This window comes from Marmota monax, unplaced genomic scaffold, assembly GCF_021218885.2.
Source record: "Marmota monax isolate L192 unplaced genomic scaffold, Marmota_monax_Labrador192_F-V1.1 WCK01_AAM20220418_F8-fsc00227, whole genome shotgun sequence".
NCBI classification, from domain to species: Eukaryota; Metazoa; Chordata; class Mammalia; order Rodentia; family Sciuridae; genus Marmota; species Marmota monax.
In genome coordinates, this window is record NW_026695208.1 from 942,547 (window position 1) to 970,413 (window position 27,867).

The following is a 27,867-nucleotide window of genomic DNA, read 5'->3' on the forward strand; positions in this document are numbered from 1 at the left end:
GAGGAGTTTTTCCACAAGCCTACAACCATACTTAATAGACACCTTGTATATGTTGGTGTATCCAATTGCTTACTCTAATTGCTTGATGACAAAATTACTTGATTTTCTGTCCTTAACCAATGTGGACAGTTCTTCTGCAGAGCACATGTGACACTCTTTCCATAGCAGTGGCCTAAGCTACTTGGCTTTAGTGAGTTGTATGTGTTAGTAGCTGCTAGTTAGCAGAAGGTGGGAAGATCCAGGTCTGTCCCAGTGTCCAGAGGTCCTAGATTGTGCTTAGAATCCCACATGGATTCTGACTGTAGTCAGAGCATTCATGTCATTCCATTTCAAGACTTGTCCCTGAATTGTCTCCCAGGGGTCATGACCCTGAATTTATAGCTATCCAGGAGTGAAAGTGGCAATTATTTATATAAGAAAAAAAGGTCATATATATCAAGAGCCATTATGTATCACTGTGGTGCACACCTTAAACATGTGTCTTCATTGGTATTTGTAACAGTTTTCCAAATATATACAGATGTTTCAGACACCATTTTTATAAGTGAGAAAAATGAAACCTATTTGAGCTAGTAAGTATGACCCAAGATTCAAATTTTTCTGTTTACAATATTTAACTTTTTACATCATTCTAGTGGTTTTCAAATGTGGGGTTTCCTGGAGGAGGGAGGGTGAGTGGGAGGTCCCCTCTACATCTTCATCTCCACTCTCAACAGTTGACATATCAGACTTTCACAAATACTTTCCTTTGAATAAAGGCTCTCCCAAGCAGCCAAAATCTCACAGCCACTATCTGCCACCACTCTTTCAGAAGGCACAATGTTTCTTATAGAAAGTACAGTCTGATGCAACAGTGGTTCCAAATGTGACAGTGATTAAAGCATGGCAGCAATGAACATGCTTGACATAAGTTGTTAGAGTCTGTAAACAAGTCAAAATAACACCTGGCATTTTGCCAGGGGAATGTTAGAGTTCGTAAACAAGTCTGGATGGTGCCTGGCAAAATGCCAGAGGGAGTGGTTTGAGAAGTAACAAAAGCGAGCCATTAAGTGTGGAGATTCCTTATTGGTTGACTGATGTATCTAGTTTATGCTAATTAGATAAGTTGTGTGGAATGTATAAATACTGCTCCTGTCCTGCAATAAAGGGCTCCTACTCCTGCTGTATCAACGTATACAAGTTGTTCATCACCCCCCTGATTATTCTGCTGCAGCCAGACTGTGGCAATAAGTCAGCTTCTATCTAGGACTCAGAAATATTTGTATCATTCCAAGATTTCTGGTGCAAGTACATTTTATGTACTAGTTTCTGCTCTGGATTTGCTTATATAACATCTTTTGTGTGCATTTCAAAGGTTCTTAAAAGCATTCCCAACTAGCTGACTCTCTCAACTGTCCATCATGTGATCAAAAAGCACTTAAATAAATGTTCCCTGCTTGCAGAAAACACTTTGAGGCATTTTACAGTTAAAGTTAAAAAGATGGCCTTTGTAATCAAGGAGTTTATAAATGCAGGTATATCATAAGTCCCTGGCACTCTAAGATAGTGTCTTTTTCAAAGCTCCTGTTTCTGGTTGTAGGTGCACTCATGCTTGCCAGAGTTGACAATAGTCTTCCAGGCCTCTGGGACTTTCAGTCCAGGTTTTGGCAACTTAGTTGGTTCTCCTGGGCTGCTAGATTGCCCCACCTTTGCCCCACAATCTAGTGGCTGCACAATTCACCGCCTCCCTCCCTCATCTTTATAATTTCTATTGCACTGTCGAAATCTCACTCCTATTTTGGACAGAAATTGAAGCATCTCCTTTTTTTTTGAATCCCGTCCAAAGGCAAGATTTCAGCTCAGCTTGGATAGAATTCTGAGAATTCTGGCTTCACCTGGGACAGCCAGAACTGAGGGCTTTTGGGGTCTCTTGTGGACGTCCCCCCCACCCAAGTGCGATGAAACATAATGTCCGCTAGATGGCGATCAATTGCAAAAGAAGTAGGGCTGGATTTTTTTTTTTTTTTTTTATTGTTGGCTGTTCAAAACATTACATAGTTCTTGATATATCATATTTCACAATTTGATTCAAGTGGGTTATGAGCTCCCATTTTTACCCCATATACAGATTGCAGAATCACATCAGTTATACATCCATTGATTTACATATTGCCATACTAGTGTCTGTTGTATTCTGCTGCCTTTCCTATCCTCTACTATCCCCCCTCCCCTCCCCTCCCCTCCCCTCCCCTCCCCTCTTCTCTCTCTGCTCCCTCTACTGACATTCGTTTGTCCCCCTTATATTATTTTTCCCCTTCCCCTCACTTCCTCTTGTATGTACTTTTGTATAACTCTGAGGGTCTCCTTCCATTTCCATGCATTTTCCCTTCTCTCTCCCTTTCCCTCCCACCTCTCATCCCTGTTTAATGTTAATCTTCTTCTCATGCTCTTCGACCCTACTCTGTTCTTAGTTACTCTCCTTATATCAAAGAAGACATTTGGCATTTGTTTTTTAGGGATTGGCTAGCTTCACTTAGCATAATCTGCTCTAATGCCATCCACTTCCCTGTAAATTCTATGATTTTGTCATTTTTTAATGCAGAGTAATACTCCATTGTGTATAAATGACACATTTTTTTTATCCATTCATCCATTGAAGGGCATCTAGGTTGGTTCCACAGTCTAGCTATTGTGAATTGTGCTGCTATGAACATCGATGTAGCAGTGTCCCTGTAGCATGCTCTTTTTAGGTCTTTAGGGAATAGACCGAGAAGGGGAATAGCTGGGTCAAATGGTGGCTCCATTCCCAGCTTTCCAAGAAATCTCCATACTGCTTTCCAAATTGGCTGCACCAATTTGCAGTCCCACCAGCAATGTACAAGTGTACCCTTTTCCCCACATCCTCGCCAGCACTTGTTGTTGTTTGACTTCATAATGGCTGCCAATCTAACTGGAGTGAGATGGTATCTTAGGGTGGTTTTGATTTGCATTTCTCTGACTGCTAGAGATGGTGAGCATTTTTTCATGTACTTGTTGATTGATTGTATGTCCTCCTCTGAGAAGTGTCTGTTCAGGTCCTTGGCCCATTTGTTGATTGGGTTGTTTTTTCTCTTATTGTCTAATTTTTGGAGTTCTTTGTATACTCTGGATATTAGGGCTCTATCTGAAGTGTGAGGAGTAAAGATTTGTTCCCAGGATGTAGGCTCTCTATTTACCTCTCTTATTGTTTCTTTTGCTGAGAAAAAACTTTTTAGTTTGAGTAAGTCCCATTTGTTGATTCTAGTTATTAACTTTTGTGCTATGGGTGTCCTATTGAGGAATTTGGAGCCCGACCCCACAGTATGTAGATCGTAGCCAACTTTTTCTTCTATCAGACGGCGTGTCTCTGATTTGATATCAAGCTCCTTGATCCATTTTGAATTAACTTTTGTGCATGGCGAGAGAAAGGGATTCAGTTTCATTTTGTTGCATATGGATTTCCAGTTTTCCCAGCACCATTTGTTGAAGATGCTATCCTTCCTCCATTGCATGCTTTTAGCCCCTTTATCAAATATAAGATAGTTGTAGTTTTGTGGATTGGTTTCTGTGTCCTCTATTCTGTACCATTGGTCCACCCACCTGTTTTGGTACCAGTACCATGCTGTTTTTGTTACTATTGCTCTGTAGTATAGTTTGAAGTCTGGTATCGCTATACCGCCTGATTCACACTTCCTGCTTAGCATTGTTTTTGCTATTCTGGGTCTTTTGTTTTTCCATATGAATTTCATGATTGCTTTCGCTATTTCTACAAGAAATGCCGTTGGGATTTTGATTGGCATTGCATTAAACCTATAGAGAACTTTTGGTAATATCGCCATTTTGATGATGTTAGTTCTGCCTATCCATGAACAGGGTGTATTTTTCCATCTTCTAAGATCTTCTTCTATTTCTCTCTTTAGGGTTCTGTAGTTTTCATTGTATAAGTCTTTCACCTCTTTTGTTAGGTTGATTCCCAAGTATTTTATTTTTTTTGAAGATATTGTGAATGGAGTGGTTGTCCTCATTTCCATTTCAGAGGCTTTGTCGCTGATATACAGGAATGCCTTTGATTTATGCGTGTTGATTTTATATCCTCCCACTTTGCTGAATTCATTTATTAGCTCTAATAGTTTCTTTGTAGACCCTTTTGGGTCTGCTAGGTATAGAATCATGTCATCTGCAAATAGTGATAATTTAAGTTCTTCTTTTCCTATTTTGATGCCTTTAATTTCTTTCGTCTGTCTAATTGCTCTGGCCAGTGTTTCGAGAACTATGTTGAACAGAAGTGGTGAGAGAGGGCATCCCTGTCTTGTTCCAGATTTTAGAGGGAATGCCTTCAATTTTTCTCCATTCTGAATGATGCTAGCCTGAGGCTTAGCATAGATTGCTTTTACAATATTGAGGTATGTTCCTGTTATCCCTAGTTTTTCTAGAGTTTTGAACATAAAGGGATGCTGTACTTTGTCAAATGCTTTTTCCGCATCTATCGAGATGATCATATGATTCTTATTTTTAAGTCTATTGATGTGGTGAATTCTTAGAGATTAATGAAAACACAGACACAACATATCGGAATCTATGGGACACATTGAAAGCAGTTCTAAGAGGAAAATTCATTGCTTGGAGTTCATTCCTTAAAAAAAGAAAAAACCAACAAATAAATGATCTCATACTTCATCTCAAAATCCTAGAAAAAGAAGAGCAGAACAACAGCAAAAGAAGTAGAAGGCAAGAAATAATGAAAATCAGAGCTGAAATTAATGAAATCGAAACAAAAGAAACAATTGAAAAAATTGACAAAACTAAAAGTTGGTTCTTTGAAAAAATAAACAAAATCGACAGACCCTTAGCCATGCTAGCGAAGAGAAGAAGAGAGAGAACTCAAATTACTAACATACGGGATGAAAGAGGCAATATCACAACAGACACTTCAGAAATACAGAAGATAATCAAAAATTATTTTGAATCCTTATACTCCAATAAATTAGAAGATAGTGAAGGCATAGATAAATTTCTTAAGTCATATGATCTGCCCAGATTGAGTCAGGAGGATATAGACAACCTAAACAGACCAATATCAATTGAGGAAATAGAAGAAACCATCAAAAGACTACCAACTAAGAAAAGCCCAGGACCGGATGGGTATACAGCAGAGTTTTACAAAACCTTTAAAGAGGAACTAATACCAATACTTTTCAAGCTACTTCGGGAAATAGAAAAAGAGGGAGAACTTCCAAATTCATTCTATGAGGCCAACATCACCCTGATACCTAAACCAGACAAAGACACTTCAAAGAAAGAAAACTACAGACCAATATCTCTAATGAACCTAGATGCAAAAATCCTCAATAAAATTCTGGCCACTTGGATACAAAAACTTATCAAAAAAATTGTGCACCATGATCAAGTAGGATTCATCCCTGGGATGCAAGGCTGGTTCAATATACGGAAATCAATAAATGTAGGGCTGGATTTAAGGAATGAAATTTAAGTGCTCTAACTTATTTCTGTCGCCTTAAAAACGACTGTGCGCTGCGCATTGGTGGAGGGAAGCAAGGTCTGGAAGGAATTCGCACAGTGGCAGGAGCAGCTCCAGGGGACCGCTGATAGAGCCATTATCGCTTCGTGATTACAGCGGGAGACCGAGCCTGCCGGGTTAGGAGAATGTGGTGGAAACTACTGGATCATCTTTCCCAAGTTCAAAAAGGCAGAACTAGAGCAGCTCTGGAGTCCATAGACAGGCATATTCCCCGCGCAAACTTCACGCCTGAACAAAGTGGCCAGATTTCGGTAGAGTGTGCTCCTATTGACAGTAGGGGGCATCTGCTAGTCAGCCTGGCCTCCTTTCCCCCCACCCCCAGAACGAAGGTTGTGTCCTGATTTTGTTGGTGGGAAAGAAGCAGGCGGTCATTCTTTGCCAGGGGCATCAGTGCAAGCTCACACATCACAATCAATAGCAATCCGCATGACTACAGCCTTAATGCCCACCAGACTTAGAGATCTACGAAAATTTGTCTTTAAAATAGGAAGGAAGGAAGGAAGGAAGAAGGGAGGGAGGGAGGGAAGGAGGAGAAGGAAGGAAGGCAGGCAATCTGGATTATATTCAGCTTTATATTCATGCAGTTTTAAGATACGATTTTAAATATTCCTTATTCATTAATATTGATATTCTTTCTTTAATAATATTCATGAAGGCAAAAAGTCTTGGAGCCTAGGAAGTCCTAATTTAGCCCTGGAAGTCTTAATGTAGCCCTGGTGGTCTGACTATTCCCTTCTCAATGTATGCCCATCACTTTTACATAGTACTTGGGGCTTAAGTGTTTAGCAATTCGAACATGCTTCTCTTTTGAACATTCATCTGAGATGTACACAGGTAGACCCCACCTTTCACACAGATCCTTTGGGTTTATTTCCCCGAATTCTGAGGACATTGGATTTGGTTGTATAATGCTAAAGTGTCAGAAAAGCACTCTGGGAAAAAAGGTCTGGTTCCCAGAGTTGCCTGTGGCCTGGGGAATGTGGGTTAGCTCTTTGGGTCTCACTTTTCATTTACTTAAAATATTTAAACTGTTTGATTATTAATATCCCTCCAACTCAAATATAAACCTGGGTAGTGTGTGTATGTATTTGTGTGTGTGTGTGTATTTTTTTTTTCTGGTATTCTACTGGGATAAAGATAAAATAGTGAAAAGAGTGGTTGGCTGGACATGGGGGCACATGAGACCTCCATAACTGTTGGTGCAATTCAGTCATTAAAAGAAAGATCTAAAGACCTACATTTAAGTTAATGTTTCATTGCTTCATTGTTTTATCATTATTGGTCAGACATGTTTTGTTTATGAGTTCTTGCTGAAAGGTAGGATTAGAGTGAAAATAATGTTAATGATAAATGTAACAGAGCACCATGCATATAATTGGAGCTTACTACACATATGTGGAATTGAGCAAGTTATTAATGGGGGTCCTTTCTGGCTTAAAGGGAAAGCCATCTGAAACACTTTGTGATTCATTTTAATTCTTCATCAGTCTCAAGAACCACCATCACTAACTGTTTAAAGTAGGATCTCAGTAATTCTTTCTTCTAAGAGTGGATTATGAACGCCCATATACATCTTGCTTGGTATGTGTGCTGAGGAATTAACTCCTCTCTCAGCCATTATCTGTATCTGTGTTCTAGGTGGAATGGTGTTAGGATGGGGGCCTAAGTGTCTCAGGGTCAGCGAGCCAGGGAGAACTGTGACAGCAGGAAGATAAGGGAGGTGGCCCAGCAGTTGGGCTGGGGCCCAGATTTGTGTGGAGGGATTTGCTTGAAGGGATTGAAGGGAGGGTTTTAAGGAAGCTCCATGGGATTGTTGGGGTGTGGAAAGAGGACATAGGTTGAAACGGGAGAAGCATGAAATCTATTTGGCAGTGCAGCCAGTGTTGAGGTTCCCTACTGAAAGCAGAAATTAAAAAGGAAATCCCCTGTGATGGGCATTCCAGGAGGCAAAGGGCCCCAATGTAATCCTAGGAGGACCAGGGACATAGGAGGTAAAGGGAGAAGGAAGAGGCAGGAGAGGTAGGACAGGACAGACAATTCCTGTAACTACCTCAACCGGGAAGGGACACTCCTAGCAGTACATATACCTTTGAGGATTTGGGAGTTTTATTCCTTAGATGAACACTTTTGTTTTCTTCTTTCTCTCTCTTCCTCTCTCTTTCCCTCTCCCTCTATATTTTAAGAATATAACAAATGATATAGAAAATTTCATTTGATGAAGTGTAGAGACTAACAGGATTCATTAAGGATTACACTGAATTGTGATATAAGTTTTTCTAAATAGATTGAACAGCCACTGTTTACCCAGAAGGATTCCTTTTTATAAAGAGGTAGTAGAGTCAAAGGAAGCATATAAACCTTTGAATTCCAGTTATAGTACTTGGTAGTCATGTGACCAGTAAAGGGTAAATTACTGTACTTCTCCAAAACTCAGGTTTTTCAATTGTATAAAGTGTGTTTTGGAGGATTATACCTACTTTATGCATTTATTTATCAAGACTACAATAGTGTCAATAGAAACTGTTTTTTTAAATCGTGATGAGTGACATCTATCACCTTTTTGGACCTGGAAACTAAAATAAGAGTCTGACACATAATGCATTTTCCAGATAAGATGAGTTTGTTGATCTACATTTTTGCTGAAAACATCTTGGATGCCAGACTGTAATTAATTTCTGTGTTTACTATTTACCAACCTTGAGGTCTGCCCATTTTTGAGGAGGTTTCTTAGGGATTCAAGGAGAAAATAAGTTGTATGTGGTTTTGCATTTTTGAAGTCTCCAACCTGCACAGCTAACTGGCATAAAAGCCCTACATGCTTCTGAAGAATTTTCATAGCAGCCTAAATGAAAGACGACTCTCGTTGCTGGAAATGCTGGCAGAATACCGAGCAAGCTGTGATTTATTCAGTTTTCAGTTGATAAATCACAGAAAGTTCTAACATTGGTTTATATTTCTCATATCACAGATTCATTTATTCAGGGAGTTTTCAACAGGCGAATGGCACACTGAATGCAGGAATAACAGCATGCCACTCTCCTACATGTCTCTACCTCTGCAGATGTTATTTGGCCTAACTGACTGCACTGGTAACTCTTACTGAGAAGACGTATCAGGAAATCAGATGCTGATCCAAATGTGAGATGATATTCACCTAAAAATCTCAGGAGAATTTTCAAATCTTCTGTTTTTCTTCTCCCCCCATCCTGTCTCTTTCTCTCTCTCTCTCTCTCTCTCTCTCTCTCTCTCTCTCTCTCTCTCTTTCTTTTTTCTTCTTCTTCTTCTTCTTCTTCTTCTTCTTCATCATCATCATCATTTTTCTTTCTTTTTTGTTGGATCTGGGGATTGAACCCAGTTAATAACATTTCCCTCTCCTGGCATTACTATCACAAACCTCCTTTTTTACTCTGCCATTAAAAAGAAAACAAGAAAAAAAAAAGGAAAGTCTTGATTGGAATTTGTTTCCTATTCTGCAAATGAAAATAAGTGAATGCTCTCTTTGAGCATAACCTGTAAATATAATAAAATTGGGGCATAGACTTTAGCTTCACTAATCTTTAGACAGGCTTCTTCCTGACTCCCCTGACTTCCCTTTCCCTAGAGCAATTACCGTAGAAAAGTTGTAGTTGCAACTTTTTCTCTGACCTTTGAGACATAAATCTTTAAAAAAGCCTCTTGTCAGTTTTACAGCTCAGGAATGTCTTTGTCCAGGGTCTGAGAGCCATCCCTTTGAGATTCAGTCATCAAGGAAGACACAGCCCGGGTCTCCCAGTTTCTATGGGAAGGAGGGAGCCTAATGTCGGAGGCCACCTTCCTCCTGTCTCCTTCCAACTCAACAGTGTCTGGCCTCTGCCCTGGCCACTCCACTAGCTTGGCTTTGCCTTCCCTACTGTCCACTTTTGTGACCTCCACCCATTGTTCATTCACAGCTGCTGAGATTGCTGACTCTCTCTTCCTCCTCTCTCCTGCAGCATCCTCTTCTAGTTTTCCTTGTTTCCTTTCTTGACTCCCTTTGTTGGCAATCTTATTTCCCCATTAAGTGTTGGGGTTTCTCATAGTTCCATTCCCAGCTTTCTTTTCCTGCCATCCTACAGGTCACCTTGAAGCATTTCTATCTGTTCTCTGGCTTTAGCTGAAGCTTCCCAAATGTGTACTTTCAACTCTGGCCTCTCTCCTGGCTTTTAGACACCAGCTTCGTAGGCTAAAGGTCAATTTGCCTAATGCTCATTTCCTTAGCAGTCTCCCCACCTCCAAATATTTTTGGAGTCTTTTTAAATCCTTAAGGGAGCTTACTAATTTTGCTTTAGTTTTTGCATTTAACAATTTAAAAAAATGAATCAATCTATGTGCTACCTTTGTGCCTGTTTATACATTTTTACTGTTGTCCCAAAATGCAGTATTTTATGAATGAAAAAGCAAATGTTTTTGTAAGGACTGCTTAATTCTTACTTTGAACACTTCTTGAATTTTCTATAATTTATTGAAGTCTAACTTTAAAAGACCCTACATTATAGAGGGAAGAGAAAGGAGAAAGAAAAGGAAAGAAAGAAAGAAAGAAGAAAAAAAGAAAGAATGAACGACGAACGAACCAATTTACCTATGTGGGTGTAAATAGATGTGACAGGGTCTTTCAGACCTAGCTTTAAGACTTATTTTCTCTTCCTTCTTGTCTGTGCTCCCTGGGCTCCTTACTCTGTTATCTAAAGCTGCTATCATAGTGGAATAACTGAAGTACCTTGAGTCTTCCAGAATGGTCTTTTTCCTCCTGCCCCTTCTGGGATAGTCCCTCCTTGTCTCTCTACCTCCTAGAAATCCCAGTTTCTATGTCCTCTTTATACCACCCCCATCTTAACCAAGACTGGGCTCATTATCACTGTCTACCAAGCTGCCATGTGACCCTTCACCTACGTGGAATTGCTCTCTCCTCTGTACTTTATAACATGACTGCTTGCATCCTGATTATAGAGGTTCTATTATAGCTTTTGGTATTTGCTTCTATTTCTCTTCCTATTTTGTTCTTTGAGGGCAAAGACAGTGTTGATTCATCTCTGGGTCCTGCTGCCTATGAGATGTCTGACTCATGACAGATGATCCATAATTGTTCACTGAAGTATGAGTGAACAGCGACCCGAATCACGATGGCATTATCCTCTACTTGCTTACTTTCCTGTAGCAGTAGAGATAAGGGTCAGAAGGATGAAGAGGCTGGGTAACTGTTGATGGCTTCAGAAAAATTACCCACCGTTTGGAAATAAGGAGCAAAGTTGACTACATGACCTTAAATGTTGTGTTAGAACACCAGCAATCCCACCTAGTGAACCAGGACCATCTGTGGGCCAATCTGACCTGCTGCTGTCTGCCTTTGTACAACATGCAAGCTAAGGGTGGTTTTTACATTTTTAAATGGTTAGATTTTAAATGGTTATATAAGTTCTTACATAATGTCTTCGATTTGCCTTTTGGTTTGCAAAGCCTAAAATATTTACTCTGTGGCCCTTGAATACAAAGTTTGCTGATGCCTAGAAGGCAGAAACTCTGACTTGCTATTTGCTATTGATTATGGTCCAGACATTTCACAACTCTGTAAAGCTAGAAGTTAATGCATAGAAGATTGATAAAATACAATGATAGTGCTCTTTTATATTTACCAACCTTACTTCATCAATCTCTTTGTTATCTGGCTGTAGAAAATCCCAGTTTCTATGTCCTCTTTACACCAGCTCTGTTATCCTAACGATTCTCTGACTAATAAGCTAAACAAATGTTTGGCATAGCACACTGTGCAATGGGTGATTCTTTGCACAGGTAGGGGAGGCAGAGTGGGAAAGGCAGGTAATTCTGGGGGCTGGGGAAATACTGGAGATGAGGTGGGAGACTTTGCTTGTCCTCTGCTCTGTGTAGCATGGATCTGATCTCCTATTTCTCACAAGAAGGTGATAAGGGAAGGGCAAAAGGGTGAGAAATCCAGTAACTTGGTTTCTCTATGGTGTTTAGCTCTCCTGTCCGGGAAAAGGTTAAAAGTGTACCATGCCATCTCCATTTTCTGAAGATAAGTTCTTGGGATTCTCTCCATAGACAAACCAAAATATTTATTTTTGACACACAGTTTTGCTAGCAGTTGCCCCTTTTCTCTCTGAAGATTTCCCATTTAATTCTCTTTCAAGGAGAATTTTCCCAATAGATTGGACTAACATCAATGAGTTCAAGCAAACACTCAGAAGATCAAAATCTGAAACAGGGAGGTTTCCTATATTTGCTAAAGTGACCTTTTGGTATTTCCAGGAATTTTGATTATCAGTGCCCCTCAGGTCTCTTTTACTATATGCCTACATGCTGGAAGATGGACTCTGCACAGCCCAAGGTGTTCATATCTGAAAAGACCATGCCAGAAGAAGAGCCAAGAGCTGTGTAAATTGGAATTTGAGTCCTTGTTCTCCAAGAACCTGATATAATTATCTTCATTCAGAGTCCAATGACCTGAGAGGCAGCAAGTTCAGCTGGCTGCACTGGTTGGTTGTTCTAGAAGGACATTTTAATCAGCCTATCTGTCAGTCACCATGACAGCTAATGCTCAAATATACCACCAAAAGGAGAGAATCTGAATCAGCCATTCACACTAAAAAAAGAAGAGCAAAATAGCTATCATATTGCTGGATTAAAAAAAAAGAAGAAGAAAATGATTGAAAATCTTTGTATTTTTTTCTTCATTTGCTTTAAAATTTGGATACCTATTTCTTCTATTATCAAAACAGGACTGGGGTTGTAACTCAATTGTAGCACACTTATCTAGCAAGCATGAGGCTCTGGGTTCCATCTTCTGCACTGTCAAACAAACAAACAAACAAACAAACAAAAGTAATTTCATGCTTATTTCCCCAAACTAAAATTGTACAGAGTTTTGGTGCTAGAAATACTTTACTGCAACTGTGTAGGCTTTCTTTCTTTCAATAAAAGTGTTTTAGATGTTATTTTCAAGATGTTTTCTGAGATGTACAAATGCTTGGAGTAAGAAGTTAATTAACTCTGTTCAGAAGCAATATGGTGAGTTTTTGGGTTTTGGTGCTATCTCTACTCTGAATTGAAACAAGGCTGTGAACAGGAGGAGGAGCTATGAATAACAGGTGAATGAGGGGGTGCTTTTGTCTGTCCCAGTGTGAACTTGATTGCTGCATGCTTTGGCTTTTTATCCTTAGCAGCTGCAAATATCTAATGGGAATTTGTACTGCTGCATGACCTGCCAGTGTCCTGGCTCCTCCAAGCTGTTGCCAGCTGCTCAGTCCTTACCATCACCATCCATCCATTTGCTCATGGACCAAAGGCACTAGAATACTTTACATCATCTCTACTTCTACATTCTTTCCTGTGCAGGCTGCCAGACTTCATCAAAATAAAATATAAAGGAAAACTAAAAAACTAAGAAAATGGTCATTAAAAAGTATTTTTTGAATGGAAAAAGTTTTGCTCCCAGCAGTTAGTTTTAAGATGTCTCTTTTCCTTTTTCTGCAGTTCCCTGGTGCAGGGACTGGCTTGCATACATTAATTAGCCCAAGCGCCCACTTGCTGTTTCCATGGGGAATTTACCTTTTGCCTTCTTTGGTGAAATAACTAAACCAGGATCCTTAGCTGTGAGCGAGAAGGCACATGTGGTCAGTGCCCTATTCCTTTTCTCACTTGTCCTTTGTCTATCCCACACTGTAGTTGCTTAATAAATGTTAATCATGATTATTATTGCAACGCTGTCATAATTAATTTGACCATTTGCAACCTACAGTACCAGTAAGAATTATATATATATATATATATATATATATATATATATATATATATATATATATATATATATGGTGGTAAGGTATTTATGTAAGAGTTGGAGCTGAAATTATTTTCACTAATTTATTGTGAATAGTTCTTTTATGTAGCTTTTCCTCTAAGCAGCCAGTAGAAGAGAGATGGTGCTAACATGAGTTTCAGTCCCTGCTGGAGCCAAACTTATGGTGCACTACCAAGATAAGAATACCTCCAGGCTGCCTACTATACCATTGGGCACAGGCCCAATTTATATTTTTAATGGTGGAAATATAGGGGACACATAGAGCATGCTGGACAACATGGGAAATTACCTGCCTGCTTTCCAGAGGCAGCTCAATTTGAGATTGATCAGCTCAGAAACTTCCAGAAATGGAGCCATACTAAAGCCAGGTACAGCAATGAATCTGACAGGCAATGTACTGAATGGATGAATGATCACTCACAGTATCTGTAAGGAAGACTTTGCAAAACCACTGAAACTTTACACTCAGCTTTTCAGTGAAATGGTAGTTCATACTTTTTCCTTACTAGAAACCAATAGAGTAAGAGAACCTAAAGTTTTAGTACATGGAAAACTCATAAAATAATGAATGAATGAATGAAAAAATAAATTCATTTAAGAAGTCTGTCAAGAAATGACTGTGGTGAGCCAGTTAGGACATAAGCAATGCTTCTGCCAAAACATTTGAGGATAGCAGAATTAGGAAGTCAAATATGATTTATAAAAGTGAAAAATAAACAATGAACTTAGGAATTCCTCTATATAAGTCAAAATGTACAGATACAATATGAAAAAAAATTCCTATTTACACTAAGTTATGCATAGGTGAGAAGCCGACGTGCCAAACTGTACCCAAAAGTTTTCCTTTCGGTCAACAATGAGTGGGAAGGTCAAGGTAGAAATGAGCTACCATGCTAAGGATTATAAATATTCTTTTGGTTAATCCTCAAAACTGTATGATCTCCATTTTCCACTTGTGGAAATTGGATATTGCTCCTAGTACACAGTCTCCCATTCAGGGCTGTGGACCCCCGAAAGCCATTATTATTCTGTACTTTCTTTCAATATCACCAGTGTCTCTTTTGCAAACTTGACAATGTGCTACCAGCTTCCCACCCTCTTTCTGAGGCACTTTTTTTTTTTTTTATTGGTTGCTCAAGACAATACATCGATCTTGACATATCATACATTTGATTCAAATGGGGTATGAATTCTTATTTTTCCACATGTACAGATTTCAGGATCACATTGGTTATACAGCCTCTTAACTGACCCATACATTGAGAAGCCTGTCCCTACAGGTAGAGGCTGGGGGCTCTCGCCTAGGCTGTGAATTGACCTTGGCTTGCATTGACCTTCTTGTGTTACTAGATGGTCTCTTAGCAAACAGTCAGCTCTCTGAGGGAGGGAGGAAAGGAGGGATTTCGTCTCTCACCTCTCTTATGCTTTCCAGGTTCTCCCCATATACTTCCTGATCTTTACTGAGTGACAGGAGAGATTAATTTCCTGATCTTAATTGCAGGGACCCTCTGGTTCCTTCTCAGTTCTACATTAACTTTCAGGGAAAGAAGCAGCCTCTCACCAGCATTTAGGATGTCTTTTGATTTCTGAAGAAGTCCAGAGGGCTCACTTAGCTGCTCCTGCGTGGGGTTACTACTCCCAGGCTCAGTGCCTAAGGGTGTCCTGTCTTTTTAATGATCCTGTTTACAAAGGTACTGAAGGAAAATTTTTTTAAAGTTTCTCAAAACTCTTCTGTGTCAAAGATAAATGTTTCCTTTGGAGCCCTCTGGATTGCATTTTTGCCCTAGGCCTTTTTCCCTTTGCTTTCATTGTTAGTCTACAGAGACAGAGCGTCAGAGAAAGGTGTTAAAAGATTCACTTCACTAATTCATAGCCAATTAAGAGACTCTGTTGCAAACCTGACTGGAAGGTTGCTTTGGCAGTAGGTCTGTAGCCCTCCCCTCTTGCCCTTCAGGGAATTTACAAAAACTTCCTTTAGTTGTTTAAAAAACAGAATTCTGAAACTAATGGTGAAAACAGTTCCTATTTGGGCACAGCAAGTTATATTGGTACATATATTCTGCTTTAATCACTGGAACAGAGGTTTGCTTCCCATTATGTGGCTAAGCCCCCTTATCTTTAAGAACTGTCTTCTCTACTAACTCTTATTTGTTTTTTTCCTACACATGGAGGCGGATCTAGGGTGCACAACTGGGAAAGGGAATTATTTTCTCCTTTCTTTGGTGATGGTGAAGTGACTTTCTCTAAGTTTGAATTCTGATCTGATTATTTTTCTTTCTTCAGGATGCTGTCTCAGTTTCTTCCTGAATTATGTTATGAAGAGGCTGTTCTGACAGCTCACTGTGACTAGAAGGTTTCTGAGGTAGGAACCCCCAGATTGTTGCAGTTCACCAAGAAAGTGCTTTTGACTTCTAGCAGAATGTAACTTAGCTTGACTGTGGGCGACATTAAAAAAAAAATCTGAAGTACAGCAAAAGTTTTATTCGGAAAGGAAATTAAAGCTCTCTGTGAAGTAAGAGGTACATTTGTTCTTTGCTTTCTGATGTGGAAAAGTTTAACCTACATGTCTTAGGACTCTTTCTGATAATGGGATCTGTAGCTTCTGAAAGGCTGTTTTATCAAGTGTGATTTAAATTTAATTTTTTTGTGGTTTCACAGTTGAACAGAATGCTCAAAACCAAAACAAAACAAAATGAACAAAAAAATCCCCATCAGTTTCTCTTTTGGATTCTTTTACCTGGTTCAATGTTGAGAGAATAGCTGTCTATTTCCAAATCAAGTTGATGGGCGGCAGTGGAACGAAAATCCTCCAGGACCCCGTGCACGGCCTTGGTGAGGTTATACGGCACTGACCTAGCAAACCTCACCTTGCTGTTCACGATCACACTCCCATTTCTGAAGCTAAGTATTTCAAGTTGCTTAAATCCTGTAAGATTAGATTGCAGATACGGAACCAGCTGCAAAATAAAAGATGGTTTACTCTTAACCATGTTCCAAGTGTTCAGCTGCTGCTAATTCCATTTGTGCTCCCTTTCATTACCTGAAACATATATTTCAATTGCTTTTTATTGTTTTTATTTTTGTTTAATGTGAGGCCAGAACACCACTACTTAATGACCTGTCTGCAGCAATGATGTCTCATATTTCCATCTTTCTTTGTATTTTGATGGATGGGTAATGATTTCTTCACAATGAAATGTGAGAACAGATGATTTTAAAAAAATCCAAGCCAATGTTATCAACTTGCATGCCAGGTTTTTAATAAAACAAGAAGTAATTAAAAGTAATTAAAGTAATTAAAAACATGTTCCAAACTGAGCCAAGGAGCAAACTGACCTACTCCTGTATAAATGGGACAGCAATTTGGAAGCAGCAATTTGGAAATGACCTATTGAAATCAACAACAGCTTCAATATCAATGTGTCTGTCTATGCAGTATATGTTTCAGGGCCAAAACAAATGTAACGAGAGGAGTTAGTAGAGAACTGGCAGCCAGGAAATGTGGGTGCCAGTCCTGGAATGTTCCGTACCTAGCTGTGTGACCTTCATCAAGCCACATAACCACTGTGCAGAACCTCAGTCCCCTTATCTGAATTGTGAGGGAGAACAAAAAATGTTGCCCTAGGGGACCCCTTTACAAACTATAATTTAATAATCTCAAAAGTACGCCTCAGGGCATTGTGCTTCAGTTTCTCTCATTTGCCTCTTGTGAGTCATGGCCATCTTTGAAATCATTTTTCAGAAATATTTGAAACTTTGTGAAGTCAAACTTGTCTCTGGCCTCACTCATGAATTGCATACCTCCATCTGAATCTAGAGAGTGCAAAGATGCAAACTGCATTCTCCTAGGCTTGGCCCATACCTGATAATTACCCGGTCCCATCAAAATTTTGGCTCTGAACCTGACCCACATTGTGGTACCTCCCTCACTGTAAAAAGAAAATAATCTTTTATATATGGTTGCAACTTTTTTCAATGCACTCTGCTTGATTTCTCCTACTTACTTTGAACTCATTCTTTATGTGTTAGCATTCCTTTGGTCTTTACTAGGAGTCATCTGTTTTCGTGTAGTGTGCAGATGGCTAGCTGTCCCTTCTCCCAAGTCCAAATTCTCTTCTCTTAATGGGAAAGAAGCTGGCTCATTAGAGATCACATTTTTCAGCATCTCTTGCATCCAGGTGTGATCATGTGCCTAGTTCCTACTGACAGAATCTGAGAGGAAGTGATGTGGGCCACTTTGGTATCACCTGCTGATGAAGAAATTGCTTTCCCTCAGCCCTCTCTCTTTCCCCTTCTCACAAGTGAAAAAAGGGTTGTGTCATTACTCCCGCTTCTTAAATCCTGAGCCGTTGTACAACTGGAAACACAGCCTTCCAATAAGCTGCCATCTGGAATCTCCTCTGGAAACAAGGATATTCCCACACTCCAACTCTGACTAGGCAAATGAGGAAACATTCCTGGCATTGGCAGAACTACAGATGAAGAAATGTGGGTGATGTTTTAGAGCAGCTGTCCAGTGGGACAAGTGAAAGAGAAGTAACCTTGACTCTAATTTAAAAGTCACTGTATTCTTGATTTTTTCATATGGCAGCTTAGTAAGACATCTGGACTAGGTTCACAGGGACTCTTTTTCCTGAAACTGTCCCAGTATCTATTCATCTCATGGTGTGTATGAGTGTGTGTGTGTGTGTGGGGGGGGCGGGCGGGGAGCAGGGGCAATGGCACAAGCAATCTTTTTTTAAAGCAAATGTTCACCTGAGAAATTGGATTTTATGTGTATTTTCATTTGTACAATAATTTAACTTATATGAAGTATATGAAGTATACACATAGTTTCTCTATTATTGTCAGAAAATTTCAATCTGTGTGGTATAATTGTATAACTGTAATTGGCCTTGACTGTGTAGAGGTACTACCTACTTTAGCATTTCTTATTTTACTTGTAGAAATAAAATAAATGTGAGTTTGGAGGTGTTTACTATCAAAGATATATGTCATCATGATTATCTTCTCACTTTCTTTGATAGGGGTCAGGGATGATACGTCTTTAGTCACTTTTTAAGTTTACAAGAACTTAAGGGACCTAAAAAGAGGAACCCATCTACCTGAACTCTCTGGTCATCTGTGCTGGACCAGCATAGCTTTCTATTCTTCCATCAGAGACTTCAAATCAGGAAAAGTTTACCCATACTATTTTTAGATTCCAAGTTTAGTACTTGAGAATTATTCCTGAATAAAATAATTTAGGAAGAACTACAAAGAGGAGATTTTAAAGGTAAATTTGTTTCCATGAAGTTGGGTGGCTGTGTCTTCCCTGAGTGTCCATCCTTGCACTCACTCCCCCAATCAACACAAACCTATCTCAAAACTCCAGCTGAATGCCTTCAGCAGCAGCTGTTTCCCAGGCCTCTCTCCTAACCTGCATTTCTCAATATAGCCAATGATTTTCCTGTAAAGTTAAAAAAACAACCAAAAAAGGAAAGAAGAGACACAGAGGGCTGAGAAAAATAAGCAGTGTCCACTCACCAGCTGTGTGAACCGCTGCTCCAGAGCTTGGTACTCCACAGAGCTCTTGTTGAACAGGTTATTGGAGAAAGGCATGTTAGCAACACGCAGACTGAAGAATACTACCAGCTCTTGGCCTTTGGTGGCAAAGGTCATGGAGCTAGTGGTGATATATTGTAAAGCAGGATCAGGAGTGGTGCTCTCCAAGAGATGATCTGGGGTAGAAACATATCCACTCAGTCCTGGTATCTCTGATGATACAAAATTGTCGGACACATCAATTTCTTCTAGGTCTCTGATCACATCTTCACTGCTTGTACTGAACCTGCTGCCATGTGAAGATGCAGATGAATGTGAAATTTCCAAAGCTAACTGGCTGATGGTAGAATAATCACTGGTGGGGAGAGTGAGCCCTGGACCTAGTACTGTCTGGTCAATAGACGTTATGTCTGTGGTGCTTGGATCAGTCAGAGAGAAGATGCTTGATGCCGTAAAGAAAGGTGGTGTTTCTGACAGGGAGGCAGAGGCCATTTCAGGTGGAGACCAAGAACTGTCTGTGGAGGAATCTCCTGAGACCAATTCCATTATGTCCAAGTATTTTCCAAAGAGGAGAAGATGAAAAAAAAAAAGTAAGGCTTAATTAATAAAATAAGATATGATATTTTCATTGATCATTTTAATAGTCATACTTTAAAAAGAGAGAGATTGGTTAGGGAGGGCAGGCAGTGCTGTATCCAACCTAGGAAGACAAAGGGTGGGTCCTTCTATTCATTTTATTTGGGCCCAGTCATCTAGATATATGAGACTAAAAACATACCAGTTAACTGAAATTTCTGGAATTTGTGCCTGGTCCGATAGTGCCCACGAGGATCAGGTAATACAAACTGACTAATTTGCCACTGGAATATATTTAGATCCCAAACCACAGATGGCATTCAAATAACATCACCTCATTTGGAACTTCTAGATAACTAGCTTTACAGTTTTGGCCTAGAAATTTTATTCATCTTCCAATAATGCATTTTATGTAACTGAATTTTTTGGATTTAATCATCACAGTTTGGTACTTTTACCACTTAAAATTGAATTATTCTTTCCTAAAACTGAATAACCTAATTGAATAGCTTGCTAATTTGCAACACTTGTATTGAGAGTATAAAGATGTGAGTGACATATATAATTTGAATCTTATAGTGACCATAAAACTTGATAAATATTTGATAATATTTAAAGCCTTTGCCACTTTTACATTATCAAGCCCTGATAATTTCTACCACCACTTTGTATAGCATTCTTGGGTCAAGTATACATTAAATTACTAAAGTTCACTCCATTTTTGGTATGAAATCAAAATTTAAAAAGTACTTATTAACTAAGAAAGTGGCCATATTAAACTTTTGATAAAAGATGCATTATTAAAATAGTCCAATAAACCTAAATCCAAAGCCACTGATGATATTTAAGTATTAGATGCACAAAACATGAAGCTTTCTATGATTACTTCAGTGGCATTTTGGCAAATATGTGGGAAAGCTCTGCTGAAATCCAAATGCTAAGTATGATGAATGGACTGTCTGGATGAAGATAGAATCTTTGGACTCACAGTCAGCTAATTTACTACAGTGCAATCACCAAAACTGAAACTCTGAGTGATAAACAGCTCTGAAAGGTAAAATCATGTTAGTTTTATTACTTTCTTAAAATGAAACCTGGCTATTGGTGAGTTATGCCCCGATTTCAGAGAAGCACCCTCTTTTCTCTTGACTGTGGAGGGTGCCTAGTTGTATCTACCAATAATTTACTCAAATGTCAGAAATAATATTTCCTAGCAGCCAAGATCTCTGTGTATACACACCTAGTGTTTATTCAAATTTCCGTTGCTGTGGACTGAAAGTTTGTGTCCCTTCAGATTCATATGGTGAAGCTGTAATCCCCAATATGATGGTACATGGAAATGGGGCCTTTGGGAGAAAATGAGGTCATGATAGTGAAATCCTCATGAATGGGATTGGGCTTAATGACTTTATAAGAAAAGATGTGAGAGAGATAATCTCTCTTTCTGCCATTTGAGGATATAGCAAGAAGGCATCCATCTGCAAACCAGAACTCTCATCAGGAACCAGATCTGCCAGCATCTCCATCTTGGACTTCCTGAACACCAGAACAGTGAAAAATAAATTTATTTAATCTACCCAGAACATGGTATTTTCTTATGATAATCTAAGCTAAGATAGTAACAGAAAAATCTGGGATGAGTCGACTGAAAGGCTTCCAGTACTATCTATGGTTTGATTTGGTTTCTTTGCAACATGGGAAATGCATTTGAATCTGTGTTCCTAGGATGCGATCTCTGGGCCCCTGCAGATGATAAGGGTCGAGAAATCTGAGGCAAGAAGCACAATGATGAATGTCTTCATTCTGCTCTTGGGTCAGCATCTCATTACTCACACCTTTCTCACTCTACAGACTTTAACCAGCTTAAAATAGGCTGCTGCATCATGTCATCAGTCAGTGAATTTCTAACCATCTCCCTTTGTGGCATCTTAATATTAATCCTTTACATTCACTACAAACCTAACCAAATGATTTCATGGATGCAACAGTTGGCTATTTAAATGTAGGGTTGCTTGATAAAATATAAAATATAATGTGTTGAAACACAGATCTGTTAAAATTATTTTTTTGTTTATATGAAATTCATTTTTGACCGGATATCTTGTATTTTATTTTGCTGGATCTAGCAGCCCCATTTAAATGTGTTTTTAAAAGACTCCAATTCTCTTTTGGCTCAAGATTAAACCTATTAAGGCAATAGGCAATTTTTTTGGGGAAAAAAGTTATTCAGACTGTACCACCACTTAAGTGGTGTATTACAAGTGTATTTTAAACATGTTTTTATTTGGTTCTTATGTAAAAATGAGACATGACAGTATACAGGTTTTTTCAACATTTTTTTTTAAAAATAATTTTTAGTTGTCAATGCACCTTTATTTAATTAATTTATTTATATGTGGTGCTGAGAATCGAACCTAGTGCCTCACACACTCTAGGTGAGTGCTCTACCACTGAGCCACGACCCCAGCCCTCCAACATTAAGTTTTAAACATTATAATGGGAAAGTCAATTACTAAAAGCCAGTGCCATTTGTCTCATGAAATATTAAAGATAAAAAATAAAATAAAAATAACTATTATGCTGGAGTGTGTGGGGTTCCTGTAAGGTGTGAAGGGTGGATTTTGTATGTGTGCATGGTGGGGGCACCAGTGATAAACCTGGCTACTGGACATAGAAGAAATGGCTATTTTGGTCACTTTCTAGGCAGAAGGTCTGTCCAAAGCCAAGACCACAGGTGAAATGATCCAACCCAAAGTAGGTGAACTGAAGCTCAAAGTGAGAGAAGCCAGCAACAGAAGATGGGCCTAGCACAGAGTGCTTGGGAGTTCCTGAAGTCCTAGTGGCCAGAAGACAAGTAAAAGGTGAGCAGCGTATGAGGTAGAAGCTCAGAACCAAGGATACTTTAAATGCTGCTAGAAAGGGTCACATATGCACAGTGAATCATAACCATCAAGTGCTTGCCTATTTCATGTTAAAAACAAATCTGATCTCTTTTAGATCTTCAAGTGGTATGTCCAGTAAGTTAATTTTATATCAAACAAATTCATTTTTATTTATCATAGCAAATATATGTTATATATGATAATTATAAGTTATAGTCCTTTTTTAGCACATTATAGAAAATAGAAAAGAAGTGTTTATTATTAGTCTGTTCAATGAATAGATATGGATAGCCTACTATATACAGGTGCTGGGATACATGAGTGAACACAATAAAGTTTCTGGCCCCAGTGAGCTTACTGTTTAGTGAAGAAAGACAGGAGAAAAAAAAAAGGCAAAGGAAAATACATAGCATGCCAGATGGTGATAGGTGCTATGGAAATAAAAGCAGGAAAGGAGATGGAAGTGCCAGGGCTTGTGATTTTATAGAGGGTAGTCACTGAGATTGTAATATTTGAGCACAGACCTGAGGTTGGTAAAGAAGTTAGTTAGGCAGCAATTGCAAACGAGAATGGCAAAGGAAGAAAACTGCCTGTCATGTTCAAGGGACAGCTAGCTAGAGGAAAGTATGACCATAATGGAATTCTATGCTGTCAGTCAAGTGTCATGGTGGCCAAAGACATTTTCAAACACATAGTCTCAAAAATTTCTGCCAGGAACATTTAGGATGTAAGAATCTGTCAGGAAGACTGGCATCCCAGATGTAAAAGGCAACCAGTTATGACTGAAATTTGTCTGAGGAGACTAGAAGGTAAAAATGCCTGTATCCTTAAGTCCACTCACATTGTACCAATTAAAAAATAAATTTTCAGCTTTATTAAGTTATAGTTGACAAATAAAACTTGTGCTCCACAGGGTGCTTGTGATCCCAGAGGCTCATGAGACTGAGAGGCAGGAGGTCAAAACTTCAAGGACAGTCTCAGCAATGGGAATGTGGCTCAGAGGTTATGTCCCCCTGGGTTCAATCCCCTGTACAATCAATCAATCAATAACTTGTGCACCAGATTTTTGAACAGGAACAAATGAGTAAACCCAGAAATAGGATGAGGGAATCCAACCAAGACAAAGACAAAGAAAGTCTGAGAATGACATTAAAGGAAAAATCCAGGTGACAGCTATCCCAAAGACTGAGAGAGCAGCAGGTCAGAGAGGAGAGAGAGGACTCTCTGGAATTTATCAATTCCAACTTATCAATTGGAATTAATAAGTTACCTGATGTGGAAAGATACAATGGAAATGGCAGTAGAAAGTTTGGGAAGAATTTGAAAATACAAAAGAAAACTAAGCAAAGGAAAAAAAAAACCACATTAACTTCAAGAAAACAGAAATGAGCCACAGAGCAAATGATCATCTGTGAATATATAATCTGCACCCTAAATACCGATTTAATTACAGTTGTAATACTATTATATTGGGAGAATTGGTGGGGAAGCCAAGGGGATGGTATGGAAAGAAACTTAAATGCTTACCTACGATAATAGAATATATCATTTATTGATATACAAAACTGATATTTTTAAAAAAATATGAGGAAGAGGGACTGCTTTTGGTGACAAGGACTGCAGAATGGGGAGGTACAGGATGGCAAAAGCCTTGTCAGAACACTTTACTATGATTTGACTTTTAAAGAAATTAGTCTTTTTGTTTTGAGATGACTGTAGATTCAAATGTGGTTCCAAGAAAGAAGAGGGGGAGGCATCAGTGAAAACAGCCCAGGAAGAAACTCCAGAAGTCTATCTTTCCACAAAAACAACATTAAACTGGTAGAGAGTGTCAGAATTGATGTTTTCATGCTCTGGAAGCTAATAAAATATGTAGAACAATCAGGGAATGCTTAACTAAGAAAAACAGTCTGAATCTTGAGAAGTACAGTGAACTCTGTGGCATTTTTGACTTTCCCTATTGGTAGCCCCCAGTCCTTAGTTCAATGGCAGCCTAGAAAATAACAGGCCTCATTCTCTTAAAGAGAAGAATAGACCTTATTAACAAAGAATTATTTGTTTTCCAATTATTTGTTTTGATCTGTCTCTTGACTGACTCCCTGGAAGAAAAACTCAAAAATGCTTGCTTGTATCTCTCCTAACTAGGAGGATCCTGGGCTAAAGTGGTTACTTGGGAGGTCTCTTAAAGACACACAGGTAAAGGTGCTAAGAGCCACAGTGTGAGGCAATGGATGATGGATGCTAGGTGGGGCAAACAACAGACTAACCAAAAGGCTCTAGGATAGTCTGGACAATGAGGTGCTTTAGGGATGAAGTGCTCTCCCAGGCTCTGACACATTCCCGGGAAGAAGGCCACCCACATGCCCAGGCCTGCATTTATGCTCAGAAAGGATCTGAGAAGGACCTACACTTTTCTCTTTTTAAAAATTGGGCTTCTGCAACAGCAGTCCTTCTGATAGGGGACAGACCTGAGCTGTGGGAACATGAGGTTAAGGGTATAATTCTATAAAATGGTTGGTCCACTGTGCTGACCCCCACATGCTTTCATTATTAAGAAGCAATATATGTGCAGCCTTGCCTGGATAAAGTCCATAGGCTATGTTACACTCCTCAGCAAACTACCTGTTATCTGCAAAAGAAATGCAGGCCCTTCAGCGGGGAACTTTTGTGACCCTGACATAGACCCTGACACAAATCAGACAGTCTCCAGGAGATAAAGATGATCTCCCATAACCATAAAATCTAAAAGAACCGATTCCAATTAGAACTGGTCAGCATGGGCCAAGGTGACCTAGAGTTATTGCAGTGGAGATTTGAAAGTCTGATGTCATCCTGCTGTTAGTCAAAAGTCAAGAGGTGGACCTCGACAGGATTCTTTGTAAATTTCCCTGGGATCCTAATAAAAGTGGAAGGTAGGAGAGGGGCACAGTCCTTCTTCTGAGAAGATGCATTCTCTCCCACCAGTGTGTCCTTTTCCCCTTCCCTATCCCTTCTAATAAACTGTGCCTATTACTCTGAGCAGCTTGTCTGAAATCTTTCTTGGTCATAAAAATCAGGGTTTGAGGGGGGGCCTTCATGCTACCTCAATTTCCCAGAAGTCCCCGGCCCTGTAACATAGTGAAGACTAATGGTGGGGTGGCTGCTTTGTGGTTATAGCTTTCTTTCTGGGGCAATGGAAGATTTCTGGAATTGATTAGAGGTAAGATTTGTACAACATTGTGAATATACTAAAAATCACTGACTTGTCTGCTTTAAGGCTGACTAAAATGGTGAATTTTATGTTATGTGAATTTTATCCCAAGGAAAATGTAATATATGAGATACTGTGTACCCCTTTATCTAATTTCCCCTAATGATAATATCTTGCAAAACTATAGTATCATATCAGTCAGGCTGTTGATACTGATCATCTAGCCAGAACATTTCCACCATGTTGCTGTTTTGCAGTCACTCCCACTTCTCTTCCATCCTATCCCTCCTTAAAATCTGACAACTGCTAATTGGGTTTCCATTTATATAATTTTGTTATTTCAAAAATGTTGTATACATGGTATAATACAGTATGCTACTTTTTGAAATTGGCTTTTCTTCCTGGGCACAACCCTCTGGAGAGCCATCCAAATTGTTATGTGTATCAATAATTTGTTTCTTTTTATTTCTGCGTAGTATTACATGATAAGAATGAACCACAGATGGTTTAACCACTTACCCACTGAAGGACATCTGAATTGTTTTTTGGGGCTGTTATGAATATAGCTGCTGTGAACATTCATGTACAGGTTTTTATGTGAACACAAGTTTTCTTTGTCTACCACAAATGTCCAAAAATCAAATAGCTGGCATGGTAGTTGAGTATTTAATTCTTGGAGACACTGGCAAACTATTCTACAGAGTCTGGTCCACTTACATTTCCACCAGCAATGTGTTAATGATACAATTTCTGTGTATTCTCCATTATTAGGTGGCATCACCATTTTTTTTTTTAATTTTAGTCATTCTGATAGGCACATAGTGATATTGCATTGTGGTTTAAATTTGCATTTCATTGATAAATAATGATGCTGCATGTCTTTTCATGTGCTTATAGGCCATCTGTACATCCTATTTGGCAAAATGTGCCTTCTTGTTTTTTTTGTTAATTTTCTAATTGGACATTTTTTTAACTGCTAAGTTTAGAGTTATTTATTCCAGCTACTCATTCTTTGTCATCTTGTGGTTTACAAGTATTTTTTTCTCAGTCTGGTTTTTTTTTTTTTTTAATCTTCTTAACAGTGACTTTTGCAGAGCCCTTATTTCTTCAAGTACCTTCTCAGTCTAGGATACATGAGTCAAAAATAAAATTCAGGAAGCTTGCTCTCATGTCATTCCTGTGGTCCTAAGGACCCTGGCTGGGGTACCTTCTTTCACTATGTTCCAGAGTCTTCTCAAGTTTGTTTTGTACACAATGTTCAGGGTATTTAGTTGAACTTAGCAGGAGGAATAGGAAAAAAAAGTGCATTAATCCTCTCTTCCTGGAGATGAATGTCTATTTGGTTTTTTAAATAATGACCTATTTATTAAAATTAGCAAAAGTATGAAATAAATATGATTGAAGAAATCCAGGCTAATACTGACAAGCTGGCAGGAACTCATTAAAAATTATCTGAAAAGACAAAGGTAAGAAAGTTAACATAGATGAGATCATAAATACAGAAGAATGACAAATGAGAACCAGCACCTGTATAATTTGTGTTCCTGAATAAAAAACAACAGAAAAATTCCTCAATGCCTTGAAAGAAGAAGAAAAAAATTTCAGAATATATTAAGACAACTTGAATTTAGAGGTCCAAATGATATCAGGAAATGACTCAAATGAAACTAGTCCATATCCCTTGCTATGGTCTGAATGTTTGTATCTACCCCAAATTCATACGTTGAAATCCTGGTTTTGTTTGTTTGTTTATTTTTTAGTGGTACTGGGGAATGACTGAGGACTTTGCATATGCTAGGCAAATGCTCTACTACTGAGCTACATCTCCAGCCTTCATTTGTTGAAATTCTAACCCTCAAGATGGTGGTTATCTGTTTGAGACCTTTGGGAGGTGACTACCCCTGCTGCTTGGGATTAATGTTCTTATAAAAGTGACTTCAGAGAGCTAGCTAGCCCTTTCATCATATGAGGACACAGAGAGATGGTGTTGACTATGAGGAATGGACCCTCATCCAACACTGAAACTGTTGGCACCTTTATCTTGAACTCTCAACCTCCAGAACTGTGGGAAATAAATTTCTGTTGTATATAAGTTTCCCAGTGTAAGGTATTTTGTTATAGCAGCCTGAATGTGTTAGGAGACAGACAGGTGAGGATGGTGGGAATATGAGGTTAAGAGAATAATTCTATAAAATGGGCCCATTGTGCTGACCCCCACATGCTTTCTTTTCCAAAAGCAATTTACCTATAGTCCTGCCTGGCCTAAATTGTCAGGACACGTCACATTCTTTAGCAAACTACCTGTTAA

General features: G+C 38.9%; 1 protein-coding gene across 2 annotated transcripts in view; it reads right to left on the reverse strand.

Moving 5' to 3' along the window:
• Nucleotides 1-27,867, reverse strand: part of Impg1 (interphotoreceptor matrix proteoglycan 1) — a 137,598-nt gene that overhangs the window by 15,748 nt on the left and 93,983 nt on the right. For both annotated transcript variants that reach the window (XM_046430442.2, XM_046430441.2), the window contains 2 exons: nt 18,894-19,426; nt 16,105-16,324 (listed from right to left, as the gene is read on the reverse strand). In XM_046430442.2, the coding sequence (XP_046286398.1) occupies nt 16,105-16,324; nt 18,894-19,426 (753 nt within the window). The remainder of the gene's footprint in view (nt 1-16,104; nt 16,325-18,893; nt 19,427-27,867) is intronic.